General features: G+C 46.2%; 1 protein-coding gene across 2 annotated transcripts in view; it reads left to right on the top strand.

Moving 5' to 3' along the window:
- Positions 1–16507, top strand: part of LOC147636229 (selenoprotein O) — a 78799-nt gene that overhangs the window by 39298 nt on the left and 22994 nt on the right. For both annotated transcript variants that reach the window (XR_015266504.1, XM_086801661.1), the window contains exons 3-5: positions 6523–6579; positions 6680–6979; positions 7792–8051. Coding sequence is in view for 1 of the 2 variants with exons in the window: in XM_086801661.1 (XP_086657787.1) it covers positions 6523–6579; positions 6680–6979; positions 7792–8051 (617 nt within the window). In the remaining variant the exon portion in view is untranslated. The remainder of the gene's footprint in view (positions 1–6522; positions 6580–6679; positions 6980–7791; positions 8052–16507) is intronic.

Below are 16507 nucleotides of genomic sequence, written 5' to 3'. Positions count from 1 at the left end.
CATTTCATCAAGCTCATGATGATAAGCAAGTGAAACTGCAGAGACCTGTGGCTTGCGTGACAAAGCATCTGCCACTACATTCTTTTTGCCTTCCACATGCACAATCTGGAAGTGAAACATTGACAAAAAGTTTGCCCAACGCATATGCTTCTCTGAAAGCTTAGTCTGCGTGAGGAAGTAACGCAAGGTCTGATGATCTGTCTGTACAGTAAAATCAGCCCCAAGCAAGTAGTGTTTCCATGTAGAAAGAGCGTGAATTACAGCCAACATCTCTTTCTCATACACCTGTAAATGCTTCTCAGCATCTTGCAAAACTCTACTCTCATAGGCTATCACATGTCCCTCTTGCATGAGAACTGCACCAATGCTACTTCCACATGCATCACACTGGACAACAAAAGCCTTTCGGAGATCCGGTAACACCAATACTGGGTCCGAAGTAAGCTTTTCTTTGAGCCTTTTGAATGCTGTAATTTCCCGATCAGCCCATCTAAACGGAGTTGCTTTCTTCGTCAAAGCATGAAGAGGCGAAGCAATTTCGGCAAAGTGCCGTATGTAACGCCTGTAATAGGAACACAATCCTAAAAAGCTGCGTACATCATGCACGGTCCTCAAAGCTGGCCAATTAAGTATTGCTTCCACCTTTGCTGGATCCATACGGACTCCATGACCAGACACAATATGCCCCAAGAAATGTATCTCCTGCAAGAAAAACTCACTCTTCTTGCCATTAACCACCAATCTATGGTTTCTGAGTTCTGCAAACACAATGGCCAAATGCCTTCTATGCTCTTCCTCAGTTCGTGAATGCACAATCATATCATCAAAGAATGTGCCCACAAACTCTCTATGAGGCTTGAAAATCCTGTCCATCATTCTGTTAAATGTGGCAGGCGCATTCGTTAAACCAAAGGGCATAACCAAGAACTCATACAACCCAAACGTGGTTCGGAATGCTGTCTTATGCACATCCTCGGGTCTAATGCGTATCTGATGATACCCGCTTTTCAAGTCAATACGACTAAAAACTGTGGAGCCCTGTAAGCGGTCCAAGATGTCATCGATCCTCGGTATGGGGAATCGATTCTTGATGGTATTCTTATTCAGCGCCCTGTAATCTATACACATGCGCCAAGAACCATCCTTCTTCTGCACTAAGAGCACAGGTGAGCAAAAGGGTGATGAGCTAGGCTGAATCAACCCCTTATTCAATAGCTCCTGCACCTGACTCATAATCTCTTCCTGTTGGGCTGCACTAACACGATACGGCGGTCTATTCGGTGGAGTACTACCAGGAATCAGATCTATGGCATGATCTTCTGGCCTCTCAGGAGGTAATTCTCCTGGCAATGACTCGGAAAAACAGTCTTGAAACCCACTTAAGAAATCAGCCCTGTCCTTATCTAACATTGACAAATTAGACTTAGACTCATCATCCTGTGCATCCTTTACATAAATCAAGTACGCGGAAAGATGCTTTTTGATTATTGATGAAATCGCCGAAGCGGATACAATAGGAACAGATTCCCCTTTGAGTTTTACATCCAATACATGCTCTTTTCCTCTATGAGTTAGAGTAATTTTCCTATTGTAAGTATCCACCACCACATGTACCCTGTGGCACCATGGCATCCCCAACAAAACATCACAGCCATCCAAAGGCATGATGAAGAACTCCTCGCTGTCCACATAACCCTGCAAATGAAGCCGAAGCTTCCCAATGATAGGAGTAACGGGTTCTGCATACCCTGGACAAGCCATATTAGCCTCATGTAACGGCCCCATCTCCTCTGCGCGAATCCCCAATCGGCCAGCCAAATCTGGTGAAATGAAGTTGGCTCGAGCACCTGTGTCAAAGAAGATCAAAGCATTCTGATCTCTCACTTTGCCCCATGCCCTGCACAACTCTGTAGCTTCACCACTTAGCTGCTCCCCCACAAGATCAGGAACTAAGCCTGCAGAAGGCTTTTGTTTCTTTGGCTTGGGCTCTCCTTTATTGTCAGGGTCCTTCTTGGACGTTCTTTTGGGACAATTGAATGACATATGTCCCTCTTCAGTACAGTAAAAACACTTTTGAGCATCTCTCAAAGCCTGTCTTTCCTCAGAAGTCCTCTTGGGCATTGGCAACTTCTTATACTTTGTCTCTGTAGACCCTTTAGCATCACGAGAAGCATGCCCAAATTTTTCAGCTTTCTTGCCCAATTTCTTACTGCCTTTAAACCCAGATGAACCACCTGTGAGTAACGCATTAGCTGTCATGGCATTTTCAATCATCTGTGACATGTTCGTTACTCTTGTCTTTATACAGTAATCTCGTACCTCCTTGGGCAGCCCACAACAATATTTCTCAACCTGCTCAGATAATGGCACGGCACGATAAGAAGTCACTGGGAGTAGAGCTTCCCAAAACTTCTTGTTATAATCCTCCAAACTATCACACTTTGAAGCATCCAGCTTGTGCCATGCTGTCATAACATCCACCTCAAATGTAGATGTGAGCCATACGGAAGAGAAAACCTGTTTGAATTGAACCCATGTGGTGGGTGCTATGCCCTGCAAAAGAAGAGTAGACCACCACTGCAAAGCATTGCCCTTGAGAAAAGTGGGAGCTTTCCTCACCTTTGAGGACTCTGTGTAATTCCCACCAGAAAAAGCAGCATCAAACTGCTGTAAAAAGGTAAGTGCCTTCAATTTATCCTTGGCCCCACTGAAAGTGTCAAACTTCACTGCAGCTCCCCCTTCCTTGTAATCCTTCGCCTTTCCCATAGGCGTTAGATTATCATATGGAAGTGGTTTCGTGAGATTGCTGCCCCCAACATTCATACCCATCATTGGGTCAACATTTCCCATTCCCATGCCAGGCATACCATACATTCCAGCCATGTTTCCATACATTCCATTATGCATACCTGGCTGCATGCCACCAAACATATTGCCTTGCATCCCAGGTTGCATGCCTGCAAACATATTTCCAGCCATACCGGACTGCATACCACCATACATATTCCCTTGCATGCCAGGCTGAAAATTGGCTCCAAAAGGCCCACACATACCCATGCCTCCCTGAGGATAACCCCCAGTCATGGATTGGAACACCGAGCCACCACCAAAGTACCCTGGATGCATGTTCTGCTGAGGAATAGGTGGCTGTCCATAGAAGGAACTCTGTGGGTTAGCACCAAAAGCATGCTGCATGTTCGGAAACTGGGCAGGAGATGGATCCTGTGGAGTGGTACCACTATGACCCTGAGAAAGATTCTTTGAACGAACCTTCTTCTTCTTTTTCTGGGGCTCTGTGCGGGGCTCTGTGCGAGATCTCAAAAATTCAGCAAATCTCTCGCTTTGTGTGAGCTGCATAAAAGTATCCATAACACTAGCCAATCGATCTTTGAACCGAGCATCATCATCCTCTTTACCATGCACATCTTCTGGCTGTGTTACATCCTCATAAGGCTCAACATCTGCAGCCTGTTCTCCTGCAAAGATATCCTCAGATACATCTCTCTCAGGAGAAGTCTCTTGCTCTTCTTCTTCATGATAGAAGTACTCTTCCTCTGTATCAGACACGATTGCTGAATTTTCAGCGATGGCTTTCTTCAAAGCAACCACGAGCTCACCCCCTTCAGAAAGTTGATGATTGGTCCCGGGGACGGAACCTTGAAACCGGCCTCTGATAGAAAACCAGAGTGCGGTAGGAGCAATCACCCGTCCACTTGTAGTCTAAATGAGAAACAAAACACAGATTGGAGCTAGAGTGCCCAAATCTGAAAACACAACGACACCTGTTGGCCCCAAAGCTTGGCGCCCCTTGCGGTATTTCTTTATTCAATTAAAATAATATGTATGGCTGAGTACAACACAAAGACCAGCCAAGAGTTTACACCTGTAAGTCCAATCTGATGGCCCACAAATCCTTCTCAGCACAGAGGATCTATGCACACAGATCTGTGTCCTCAAGCAACACACTGTGCCTCCCTCTGATCGGCCAAGATCACAAAACAGGCCAGCCATGGGCATACATCTGGCATAACTCAAGAGCATGATACATCTTCTCAGCTCAAACATACATGTGCTGTCCAATCTCTGTCTTAATCCCTTGTCAATCTGCCATACCCCTCCTCTCACAAGGAGCCAGATAACACATACCTGTAGCAGACATCAAGCAGTAGAAAGAGAGATGGATGAACAGAAACAGAGCTTACCAAGTTCAGCTCTTGAAACAACACTGGAGGAAGCAACAGCACCAATCTGTGCCTGCAGGCACTTGAATCCACAACCCTGCTTCACACGTGTGCTTGCACTTGCCTGTATCCTCCTCCTGATGCTCACTCCTATGCTGTCCTTGAAAATACAGATCTGAAATTCAGCACAGTACCCGTCTGTACCGCCTCGGGATACGTGCCAGGAGTTGTACTTGCACAAACAGCCTGCTGTCCACTTCTGTACCTGCCTGAATCTGTGTATTCAGGTCTGTCCAGCCACCTGTCAGCACCTCTGCAGCGACTGTACTTGTTGTACCTTGCTGCCCGTACACTGTACGGCAGCTGTACAATGTGTACTTGCTGGAAAACAGACTGTACAGCCTGTACAGGGCTTCTGCGCAGCCAAACCAGCAGCAGTTCTGTGCGCCGCCAGCAACAGAGGAGAAAGAGAGAGAGAGAGTGTGCCCAGTTCTGGCCGTACAGTGCTGTACGGCTGATTCTACTCAGAAAAACAGCTCCCGCACACAGCAAATCAGCCGCCTTCTCCTTTCTCTTGAGCTTTTCCACGCTAGGATTCAAGCGCATGAGGGAACTTCTCCTTTTGCTACACGATTCCCCAAAAAGGGAAGAGAGAGAGAGAAGAGAGAGAAAACTCCTCCCCAATTTAATCCCTAGGGCCCCAACTTAAATAAGTTCCTAGGGCCACTAAGGCCTAGGGGCAAACTTCAATAAACATTAAAACTTAATGTTTTTAGTTTCCCCCTTCACACCTAGGGATGTCCACACATCTTAAACACTGTCCGGGCACCCCCCATGTGAATCATAAAATATTCTGACCCTGCAACCACCATGCCCACACTTGTCCTGCTCCATTTTCACAGGGCCATGACACCCACAACAGAGGCCCTGGTGTATAAATATAGACAGGAGATGACTTCTAACAAGATACACACTGTGCACATGATAGGCTAGGCAGCACTTGGGTAGTCGTGGGCTCACACGAAGCAGTCGTGGAGCATAAAAACAGGCCGACAGCTCTATAATCAGCTGAATGGGCATGTAGAGAGATATTTAAGCACTAGTTGGGTTCCCTTATAATTCGTCTAACAGATTTGGAATTTTGGAGTCTTAGAAGAGGAGCAAAGGCACGAGAAGACTGTGTAGATCATAATTCAGCCATCCTTTACACTTAAAAGGGTGTTTATCAAGGGCTGGGAAGTAGAAGTTGATATTTTGGGTCATCTTCTGCAAGGATTATTTTGTAATATTATGTATTTACAGAATCTGTACATTATACAAAGTAGTTTAGGGTTACGATACGTGTGTTGTGTACAGTGTGTTCTAAGCCTTCCGCTGCCTCTATGCAGTCTGTTCACACATTCATAGCACAATAGTCTTACAGCTTTAGGGCAACATCGAAGCTTGTGGATCTGCAAAAATTTGGGGCTTTTCAGAAATATGAGGAGCATCAAGGGAAGTTTTAGGAGAAAAAAGTTTAATGGCATCCACTTCTCAACCTGGCAGACAAAGCTTTGCCTTTATCCGATGAGGACAACTTTTGGTCCGTTTACAGTGGCCTTGCATTGTCTCACCATCTTGTTCACCATGTGGACTTCAACAAGAGTGCCAGTGAGGTATGGGACACATTGGAAAATTTGTTTGGCAACAAAATAAATAACTCTTCAGGTTTTTTTGAAGAAAAAATTGAAGGTCTAAAAATGAATGAAGAAGAGACCTTGGGAGAGCACGTGAGCAAACTTGGCTCCATTCTGCAACAACTCTCAAGCCTAGGAGTGAATGTTGAAGAAGACGATAAGAAGGTTGTTCTTCCATAGAAGTCCCCATGTTTTCAAAGATTTGACATTTCTGAGAGTGGCCGGAGAGACACCCTTTAATGACATGTTTTTAGTGTTAATAGAAGAAGACCGTTGTCTTAAGGAGCAAGGTGAAAAGGTAATTTGATACAAACAGAGCTATGGCAACCAAATGGAAAGGAAAGAAAGGGGGCAAGACAATCAGATGCAGTTACTGCAAGAAGCTTGGTCACATAGAAGAAAGATGCAAGAAGATGGCAAAGGAACCGGATAAGTTGATTTTTCCCATGCTTTGTCTATATTGTCAAGAAAAAACCTCTATGTTTGCAATGCAAGAAAGTGACAACAGGGCAGATGTAGGTCAGTCTCAGTGTTGAATTGCCTTGTCAATTAAGGCTTGTCCCTGGTTTTGGTGCTGTGTGTTGCATGATTAATTTCTTAGTGAATTGGCTATTTGGCTGAGGCTTGTGCATGATTTCGTTAAGCCCATGTTTTCTTTTCTACAGGTTCGAGAGAACAGATTTGCCAGTGATTTTTTCAGGTGCCGCGCAGTTGAAAGGCAGGTAAGGGAGGTCTTGTGGTTTATAAGATGCGACTCTTAAGCAAGTATTTTTATGGTGGTATTTTGTGTAACTGCCATATTGACGGTTTTGCTTTGTGTAGTTTGCCGTATGCTCAATGCTATGGTGGCCATCAGTTTGGATTCTGGGCAGGACAGCTTGGAGATGGAAGGGCGATTACTATAGGAGAGTTACTAAATAAAAGAGGGGAGCGGTGGGAGCTACAACTAAAAGGTGCAGGAAGGACTCCATATAGTCGCTCAGCTGATGGGCTTGCAGTTCTCCGCAGTAGCGTACGGGAGTTCTTGTGCAGTGAATCTATGCATTTCCTTGGGGTTCCAACCACACGTGCTCTTTGCCTTGTGACTACAGGCAATGGTGTTATACGAGACATGTTTTATGAGTAGGTTCCTCGTCTTAGCCTCTTTTCATATAAGAATTTTAATTACTTTCTGGAGTTATCATTTGTGAAATGTTTGTAACTGCTTGTATTCAGTTTGTTACTACGTAATACTACATTCCTCTATGTAGTTCATAGATATCATATTGGATCTTGCTGTACAAAAGTCAACACTTGGTGATATAGCCCAGGCCCTATTGATAGCGCTACTTCCATGGGATTATTAACTAACTCCCTCTCAGCAATCTGCAAACCTATATTACATCTACCGTCACCCTTGAGTTATCAACTATACCCCATAGCCAGTTCATGCCAACGATATAACAGGACAAGAGTACATGCCATCATGTTGCCTGCAAGAAGGGATGGTGACAACTCTTCACAGAGTTGTTAAAAGGGGTACAGGCAGCTGAAGATGGAAACATCTACCTCATACTTATGGGATCAGGATGCAGCTACAAAAAAGTCATTCCTTTACCACTTGGAGGTTTTTTTCAACCATGGACATACCTGCAATACAAGTCCCATGCACTTCAGATCTGGATGGGGCAGCTGAAAGTTTCTTCACACAACTAGTAGATAGTCTGAGATCATGCAACTATCTTGGGCATGCACATTATGCCCATGTCAAGAGCAGTATGTGACTTTTGTGTCATGAGAGCTAAGGGTATCTCTTAGGAAATAAAATCTGTCATGGACCATCCAAACATGCTTTTTTAATTCAGCAATTTAGGCTATCTTATAACAATTTTTAGCACAGAAGTGATGCCTGGATATGATACATTTATGAACGTTCATTTTTTCTTATTATGTAGTGGAAATCCCAAAGAGGAGCCAGGGGCTGTAGTCTGCCGTGTGGCTCAGTCATTCCTCCGAATTGGGTCTTATCAAATACATGCAGCAAGAACGAAGGAAGATTTACAGATTGTTCGCACATTGGCGGACTATGCGATCCGGCATCATTTTCAACATTTGGAAAATCTACCTGCAAGGCCGCAGACAGATCAAAGTGGTTCAGATTCAGGAGAAATGGCAGATGCTTCCAAAGTTTTGTTGGAGAAGAACAAGTATTTAGGTATGGCTAAAGAATTCTAGAATAAGTCTTTATGTATGAACCTGCATCTACTCTTGGGCGCTGATGACGTGAGTGGGGATGCCATAGTTTATGCTACTCATGATTGAGTTGATGATTCAAAACTTTGTGAGTTAGTCTCTCATGGAGTCCAGATCACACTTTGGTTTTTTTTAACTTTGGGAAATAACTTTGACTTTCCATTGGTACCTAGTTTCTAGGATGTGATGCATGTCTACTTGTACGTGTTGGGTTTCCGGCTTGTGTGAGATTTTTGAAAGAGGAAAAAATTGAAAGTAAACATAAAGTTTTCTTGAGGTCTTAAGAAAAGACCACAGTAGCTGTAGAGAGGAGGGGGGGGGGCGGGCAGATTGTGCATACATGAAAGCACACCTGCGTGTGAAAATTGCACACCTATTTTTGATAAGGTGCACATGTAACAGCACACGCACCGGAAAAAAGGATGGTTCTTTTTTACATGCATCTATTTTGATGGGTGCATGTGAAAAGTACATGTATGTTAAAAAAACATACTGTTCTAAATTAAGTTTTCTATGAGAAAAAAACATGCATGAGATTTGTATATGGACAGGTACGCTTTTTTTTTGTGGAAATCGTATACGACATGTGAATGTGCTTAAAAGCATAAAGTGGCATGGCTTGGACAATTGTGTGGGTTATTTTATAATATTCATCAAAAAAGCATACACTGAAAAAAGCAAAAGCAAACTCCTGATTTTTGTGCATTTATGGATCTGTTCTCTATTTTAAGAAAGAAAAAGGGAGCTACAGAGCTGAGGGTTAATTTTAGCTCTCCGAAAAGCGTGTTTGGGAAAAGCATGGGATGAATGCTATTGTTGGTGGTACACAAGAACCTAGTGTTCGGGTTTGTAGAGCAATGGAAGCTCTCTCTCTCTCTCTCTCACACACACACACACACACACACACACACACACATGAAGCAAGTCGATTGAGAGAGAGAGGGAGAAGTACTTGCTCGTATATTCACACAATAATGATCCGTGTGAGAAGTACAAGTGATAACAACAAACCTAGTCTAGGTGTCCTTTTACACCAAATGTCCAGGGGGATAAACCTGTAGGACAAAAGTGCCTGTTCACATGGTAGCACTACATATAAGCATATTCCCTCAAATCCCCCATGTAGTGGTTATGTGAATATGTACAAGGATGCATATTACTCTCTGTAGGAGAGTAAGCCTAAAGCAACTTCAACTTCTCTCGAGGCAATGCCTTTGTAAACAAATCAGAAATGTTATCGTCTGTAGAGCAGTAGGTTAAAGTGATCTCCCCTACTTGGAGCCTCTCCTTGACATAGTGATAATGTATCTCTATGTGCTTTGTATGTGCATGGAAAATTGGATTCTATGCCACGGCCATAGCTTTCTGCTGTCAGTGAGTTTGGTAGTGGGTGTTTGCTGACACTCACAAAGATCTGCAAGTAACCTCTACAGCCATACACATGTCAGAATATGCAGCGGAAATGATAACCAAACTTGGGTAGACAAGAGCAAGTAGACTGCAGAAAATAATCAGCACAAGAAACACAGAGAGATAGGTGTGTAAACTCTTCTCTATACACAAGATCCCGGAAAAACTGAATGAGAAAGTGGTGGGGGCTGAGGGGCTATATATACAACTCCTAGAGGGCAGTCGGCCAGCAGCAGAGAGTGCCCACGACTGGAGAAAACTCCCACGATTGCATAAATGCAGTCGGCCAGCATCCTGATGCCCACGACTGATGGAAAAGCAGTCGGCCAGCAACCTTGAAGCCCACGACTGATCAAGCTCCAGTTGGCCAGCAATGGGGTGCTCCTGGCATCATCTGGCAGCCCTCCCTCCACTAGGAAAAATGGGAAAAAATAGGGAAAAAATACGGGGAGTGTGGAAAAATGATATACGAGCGGGCACACCCACAACAGAGGCCCTGGTGTATATAAATAGACAGGAGATGACTTCTAACACCCCCTCTCAGCTCCTGGCCTTGAAACCAACCCAAGGGAGCTGGAGTGCCGCCTGAGCGTAGCCTGAGGTAGAGACTTCGTGAAGAGGTCCGCCGCATTGTCCTCCGTCGAACAATAAAGTAGCAAGATGTCACCCGCCAAGATCTTCTCACGTTCAAAGTGATACTGTATCTCTATATGCTTGGTCCGGGCATGGAAAACCGGGTTCTGAGCAATAGCTATACAACTCTGGTTATCGCACTGGATGACTGTGGGCTCCCTCTGTGGAAACCCAATCTCGCCTAGCAGCCTCCGCAGCCATACAACCTCACAAGGAGCACCACAAGCAGCCCGATACTTTGCCTCTGTCGAAGAAAGGGCAATAGTTGACTGCCTCTTGCTGCTCCAAGAAACTGCTCCTGAGCCGAGGGTAAAAGTGTATCCTGAAGTAGATCTCCTTGTGTCTGGATCTCCTCCCCAATCTGAGTCACTCCAACCTTGGAGCTTGACTCCATTCCCTCCTGTGTAAAAGAGTCCCAGATCCTTCGTACTCTGTAGATATCGCAAGATCCGCAATCCTGCGTCCCAATGAGTCTTCAATGGCGTCTGCATAAAAGAGCTCAACAGCCCCACGGAGAAGCTCAAGTCCAATTTGGTGTTCAGCAACCAGATCAATGAACCAACCAACTTCCGGTACTACGAGGCATCAACTGGCTCACAAGGATCTGTAACGGTTAACTTTGTGTTCGGGTCCATCGGCGAAGTAATAGGCTTGCAGTTCTCCATCCCAAAGGCCTCAAGCAACTCATGAACATACCGCTGCTGAGAGACGAAAAACCCCCTCTGGGTCTGCCAGATCTCCAATCCCAAGAAGAAGTGGAGTAAGCCTAAGTCGATCATCTCAAACTCCTTTGACAAGGCAGCCTTCGTCACTCCAATGTGCTCCACATGACCGCCGGTGAGAATGAGATCATCCACATAAAGGATGATAAGTGTGACCATGCCGCATTCCTGAAAGAGATACAGGTTCGGATCTGCAGCCGATCTCTGAAATCCAGTCCGAATAAAGAAGGAATCAATCTTCTGATTCCAAGCCCTAGGAGCCTGCTTAAGACCATACAAGGCCTTACGTAACCTGTAAACCATCCCTTCCGATCCTGGAACAATAAAGCCTGGAGGCTGTTCAACGTACACCTCCTCCTGCAGGTCACTATTTAGGAACGCAGATTTTACATCCATCTGGTACACGGGCCACCTTTGAGAAGAAGCAAGGGCAAGAACGGTCCGAATCGTGGTCATCCGCGCTGTCGGTGCAAAGGTATCCTCGTAGTCGATGCCTGGCCGCTGAGCATAACCTTTAGCCACAAGCCTGGCTTTGTGTTTGTCCACCGACCCATCAGCCGCGTACTTGGTCTTAAAGACCCATTTGACACCAATGACTGACCGCTTCGACGGCCTCGGTACCAACTCCCAAGTGTTGTTCTTCTCGATGGCATCAAGTTCCACCTGCATGGCTTCCCTCCAAGTATCCTGTGAAAGGGCTTCCTTTACGGAAGTGGGCTCTTTGTCCCGCATGATACGAGACATCAAAGCATAGTTCACCTGAAGAAGCTCCACCGTGTTGCTTTTATCTCGGACTCGATGTGATCTTCGAGGGCCGTCCTCTGTGGTCCACTCGGAGGGTAGCTCCGTGACACCTGACTCTCGAAGGGTGTCTAACAACCACCTAGGTACTCGAACAGATCGTGGAGCCTCCTGTGGTCGCGGGGGCTCAACTCCAGCTGCGGGGTCAACCTCCTTTGATGACTGAGGTGGATCAACTGGAGTGGTAGACTGGGAATCATCATCAGACTCCTCTGGATCTCCAAGAAGTGGCGGCTCCTCGACAGTGGATGCTGGAACATGCTCGTCAAAGACCACATCCCGGCTGACAACAATCTCGTTCCTCTCTGGATCATACAACCTGTATTGTCACCAGGAGGTGAAACTTTTTGCAGTTGTTTTCTTTATTTACATTTCTTTATAAATATATATTTTTCTTTTCTTTCTCTTTGGTTGCTGTTGCTTTCCCCCGGGATCTCTTGGAAGGGCTTGGGCCATTGCAATGTCAGAATGGGTCAGCCAGTGGGACTTTGGACCAGTGGTTGGCTAAGCCTGAGAACTGCACTGAAAGATGAATGACAGTGTCCAGGACATGGGCACTGAAAGATGAAAGACAGTGTCCAGGACATGGCCACTGAATGAGGGTATAGGCCAGTTTACACTAGTAAGTGGCTGCCACCGAAATGTGAATGTATCTTGAATTCTAAGCAAATTTTGAAGTGACCATAGTGGTCAAAGATGGTCAGGAGACCAGAAGGAATGCAGATGACATCATCCCTAAAATCTAGGGAACTGCTATTTTTGGCAGTGTCGGAATTGAAAAGTGTTCGCGTCAGTTTGTGCGGAATGTCAAGGGGACCAAAAGTTGACAAAGGACTGTTGTGAGAATGTGAACCAGTCAGGAGATTTTTAGCCTGGAAGATTGCATGTGGAAAAGGCTTAAAAATGTGCCAAGTGTCAAATTTTGGTGCATTTTCCTCATTGAGAAGAGGGAAGCGTGGGAATTTGGGAAAAGGAGGCTCATTTGCAGCAATCGTGTGGTTTTGTTGAAGGAAAAACAGCTATGGTGGTGCACTCCCTTGCCCTACAACTCATGAATTGAGGGTGGAGCTTGCTTCCCACAGCCTCTCCCTCTCTTTCTCTCTCTTGCAGACTATGGAAATGCTCTCATCAGATAAAATCAGGTACAGTTGTGTGAATTTCATGCTTATATGCAAAGGTTAGTTGCCTCCTTGAACAGGAACAGGTGTAGTTGGTTCCTACACCAAAGCAGGGACGGAAGAGGGTAATAACCTCTTCAAAACAATGCTGTTTCAGCACTGTTTAGGTGCTGTTTTTGGGCTGTTATGTTGCCCGGTTGATGCCAAAATGCAGTAGGACCTTGCTTTAGTCCTCCACGACAGTACAAGGGTTATTTTGGGCTGAAAACAGGTCTGTGCAGAAAATTACAGCAAGCTGAATTGTGATGTTTTGGACTCCATTGAGTAGCTTGATGCCTATCGAAGTGAGCCTGTCAGTTGGGGCTCATTCTGAGATGTTATGGAACAGTTTTAGTGCAGTTATGTTGGCAAATTTCTCCCAGAATTTGTAAAACTCAGCTGATGCAAGTAGAGTGCTTTGTTGCACTTGTGCTTTGTAATTTCCAACCTTTTAACAATAAAGAAATACCGCAAGGGGCGCCGGACTTTGGGGCCAATGTGTTGTTGAGCGAGGGAGCGAGGATTCTGTAATTGTGTGTCTGAGTAAGACCAGGTTATTTGTGAATGAATTACCGCTTTATGTGTCCATAGACCGGTTTTATGTATCCCTTGGAAAGAGAGTTATACGCCACAAATACCAGCTTGCGGGACTTGGAGTCAAGCTTCCCCCTCTGCTTCTTCAGAATATGTACATACACGTCACTCCCAAAGACACGGAAGTGCGAGACATCGGGTTTCCTGCCAAAATATGCCTCAAATGGAGTCATATGGGGTACAGAAGTCGTCGGAGAGCGGTTAATGGTATGGACAGCCGTTGCCACAGCCTCACCCCAAAGTGGACGAGGAAGATCACGATGCTCCAGCATGGTCCTCGCCATCTCTACCACAATCCTGTTCTTACGTTCAACAACTCCATTTCGAAGGCGATCCGGTATTGGCCAATTCCCTCTTGATGCCATGATCTGCACAAAACCGGAAAAATACAGTCGAGGAGAATTCACCTCCTTTGTCAGCCCTGAGAGTCTTGACCTGAAATCCAGACTCTTTCTCCACCATCACGTGCCGATCCTTGAACCGAGCAAAAGCCTGGTCCTTTTGGGAAAGAAAGTAGACCCACGTGAATCTGGTACAATCATCAACAAGCAGCATGAAGTAGAGAGATCCTCTTGAGGATGGTATCGGCTGTGGTCCACACAAGTCAGTGTGAATCAACTCCAATGGTTTCGAAGCCCGCCTGGAAGCCTGCTTCGGAAAGGATTCCCTGTGCTGCTTACCACGTATGCAAGAACTGCAACGTCCTTGCCTATTACCAACATCTGGCAAGCCAACCACCATCTGGTCCCGGAAGGCGCGCCGCAAAGCATCCACATTTAAGTGGCCAAAACGAAAGTGCCACAAATCTCCGACCTGAGAGCGTGTCAATGAGGAGAGTGCAGAGAGCTTGTAGATGCCATTCTCCACAACGCCTTCCCAAACAACTTTGCCTGTCTCACGGTCCCTTAGAGCAACTGAATGCTCCTCAAATTCCACCCGAAAGCCAGTCTTGCATACCTCATGCACTGGCAGAAGATGAAAACCCAGAGCAGGGACATAAAGAACACGGGAAGCATGCTTGCCTCCCTTGCCGTCGGGAATAATCTCCATCCGGCCCTCACTATGTATCGGAATAGTGGAGTTATCGCCAATAAAGATACGACTTGACTGCTGTTTCAGATCCAGAAAGAAGTCACGGGATGGAGTCATGTGCCTGGAAGCACCACTGTCGAGAATCCATTCCCGGGTATCCTTCGCGGTGAAGCCAAACTGCCTCCTCGCTCGAAGATGATGAAGCATCGGAGTCCACCATCTCCAAGTGCACAAATGCCGGAGTCTCCGCAGCTGAGGCTGAGGAATCAGCACTCTTCCCTGTCCGCTTAGGGCACTTCCTCTAGTAGTGGCCTTTCTCGCCACATTCATCTCTCGTTCTGGATCAGGCTTCTTCTCAGAAGACTTCTCCGGTGAAGCCTTCCCTTTGCCCTTGTTGGTATTACGGCCTTTCGACCGTTGGCCAGATAAGGCCTCCGAACCTCCGCCGTGAGGAGGGTTCGTGAAACGTTCCTCTTGGTCCAAGACCATTGGCACAAGCTCCTCCCAAGTAATGGTGCTGAGCCTGCCACTCGTGATCAACGAGGAATAGAAAGCGGAATACTGACCAGGCAAGTGGGAAAGTAACGTGATGGCCATATCTTCAGATGATATCTCTTTCCCTGCTTGAAGGACTTCCTGCTGAAGGGCCTGCAGCTTGTTAATGTGTTCCCGCATCGTCGAAGACTTTGCAGGGTTCATAACCCGCATCTGCACTTCCAAGGATATCCGCTTCATGGGTGACACCCTGTTGTACAAAGAAGCCAAGTGCTCCCATATGCCTCTCGCCAGCGTCGTGCTTCACATGGTTGATCACATGTGGTGTGCAATTCAGGAAAATAAACGACCGGACCCTGGCGTTGACACGATCCCACATGTGTGCCTGTGCCTCGCGGTCCTTCCTCGTCGATAATAACTCCCCTTCCTCAGCTTCCGGCCGTGGATGATAATAAAATCAGCAAGGTCATATGACTCCAAAACTGACTCCATCATGACCTTCCAGATGCCGTAATTGGACCCGTCCAACTGACGATCCACTGGGAACGTGGGGAGAGTCGGAATCTTCACGTGCTTCTCAGCCATCTCTAGTAAATCTGCCATCGCGGAGAGTAACCTGAAAGGGTGGGTGGGTGGGAAAAAATCTGAAAATCTGCAAGTGGCTGTCCAGCACCTTTGCCCGCCTTCCTCTTGCACCTTCTCTTCCCGATCAGCCCGAAACAGTCCACCAATCAGCAACTTGTTGCTCCCCCTCTTGCTCAGAAAACTCCCAAGATCTATCACGAGCCTAGGGCTCTGATACCATGTCAGAATATGCAGCGGAAATGATAACCAAACTTGGGTAGACAAGAGCAAGTAGACTGCAGAAAATAATCAGCACAAGAAACACAGAGAGATAGGTGTGTAAACTCTTCTCTATACACAAGATCCCGGAAAAACTGAATGAGAAAGTGGTGGGGGCTGAGGGGCTATATATACAACTCCTAGAGGGCAGTCGGCCAGCAGCAGAGAGTGCCCACGACTGGAGAAAACTCCCACGATTGCATAAATGCAGTCGGCCAGCATCCTGATGCCCACGACTGATGGAAAAGCAGTCGGCCAGCAACCTTGAAGCCCACGACTGATCAAGCACCAGTCGGCCAGCAATGGGGTGCTCCTGGCATCATCTGGCAGCCCTCCCTCCACCAGGAAAAATGGGAAAAAATAGGGAAAAAATACGGGGAGTGTGGAAAAATGATATACGGGCGGGCACACCCACAACAGAGGCCCTGGTGTATACAAATAGACAGGAGATGACTTCTAACAACACAACCTACTGTACCATCGAAGGCTGCCTTGTACGTAGCCACGCAGGTAGATGTGGCAACAGTGGGTTGTTTCTTATTCAACCAAGATATGGCCAATAGTCTCTAGCCCAATTTGAATCACTATAAGCATATAATTGCAAGATGCCTCCCTTGGGATAAAACAAGCCAAGATCTAGGGTGCTCTGAAGATAGCAGAAGTACAGGAGACCGAGATTTGACACCTGAAATGAGGTCTTTAATTCAATTGAAAGCTAAAACTCCATCCTC

This window comes from Cibotium barometz, chromosome 8, assembly GCF_041138505.1.
Source record: "Cibotium barometz isolate CiBa-2024 chromosome 8, ASM4113850v1, whole genome shotgun sequence".
Classification (NCBI taxonomy): domain Eukaryota; kingdom Viridiplantae; phylum Streptophyta; class Polypodiopsida; order Cyatheales; family Cibotiaceae; genus Cibotium; species Cibotium barometz.
This window is presented reverse-complemented; position numbering and strand designations above follow the sequence as displayed.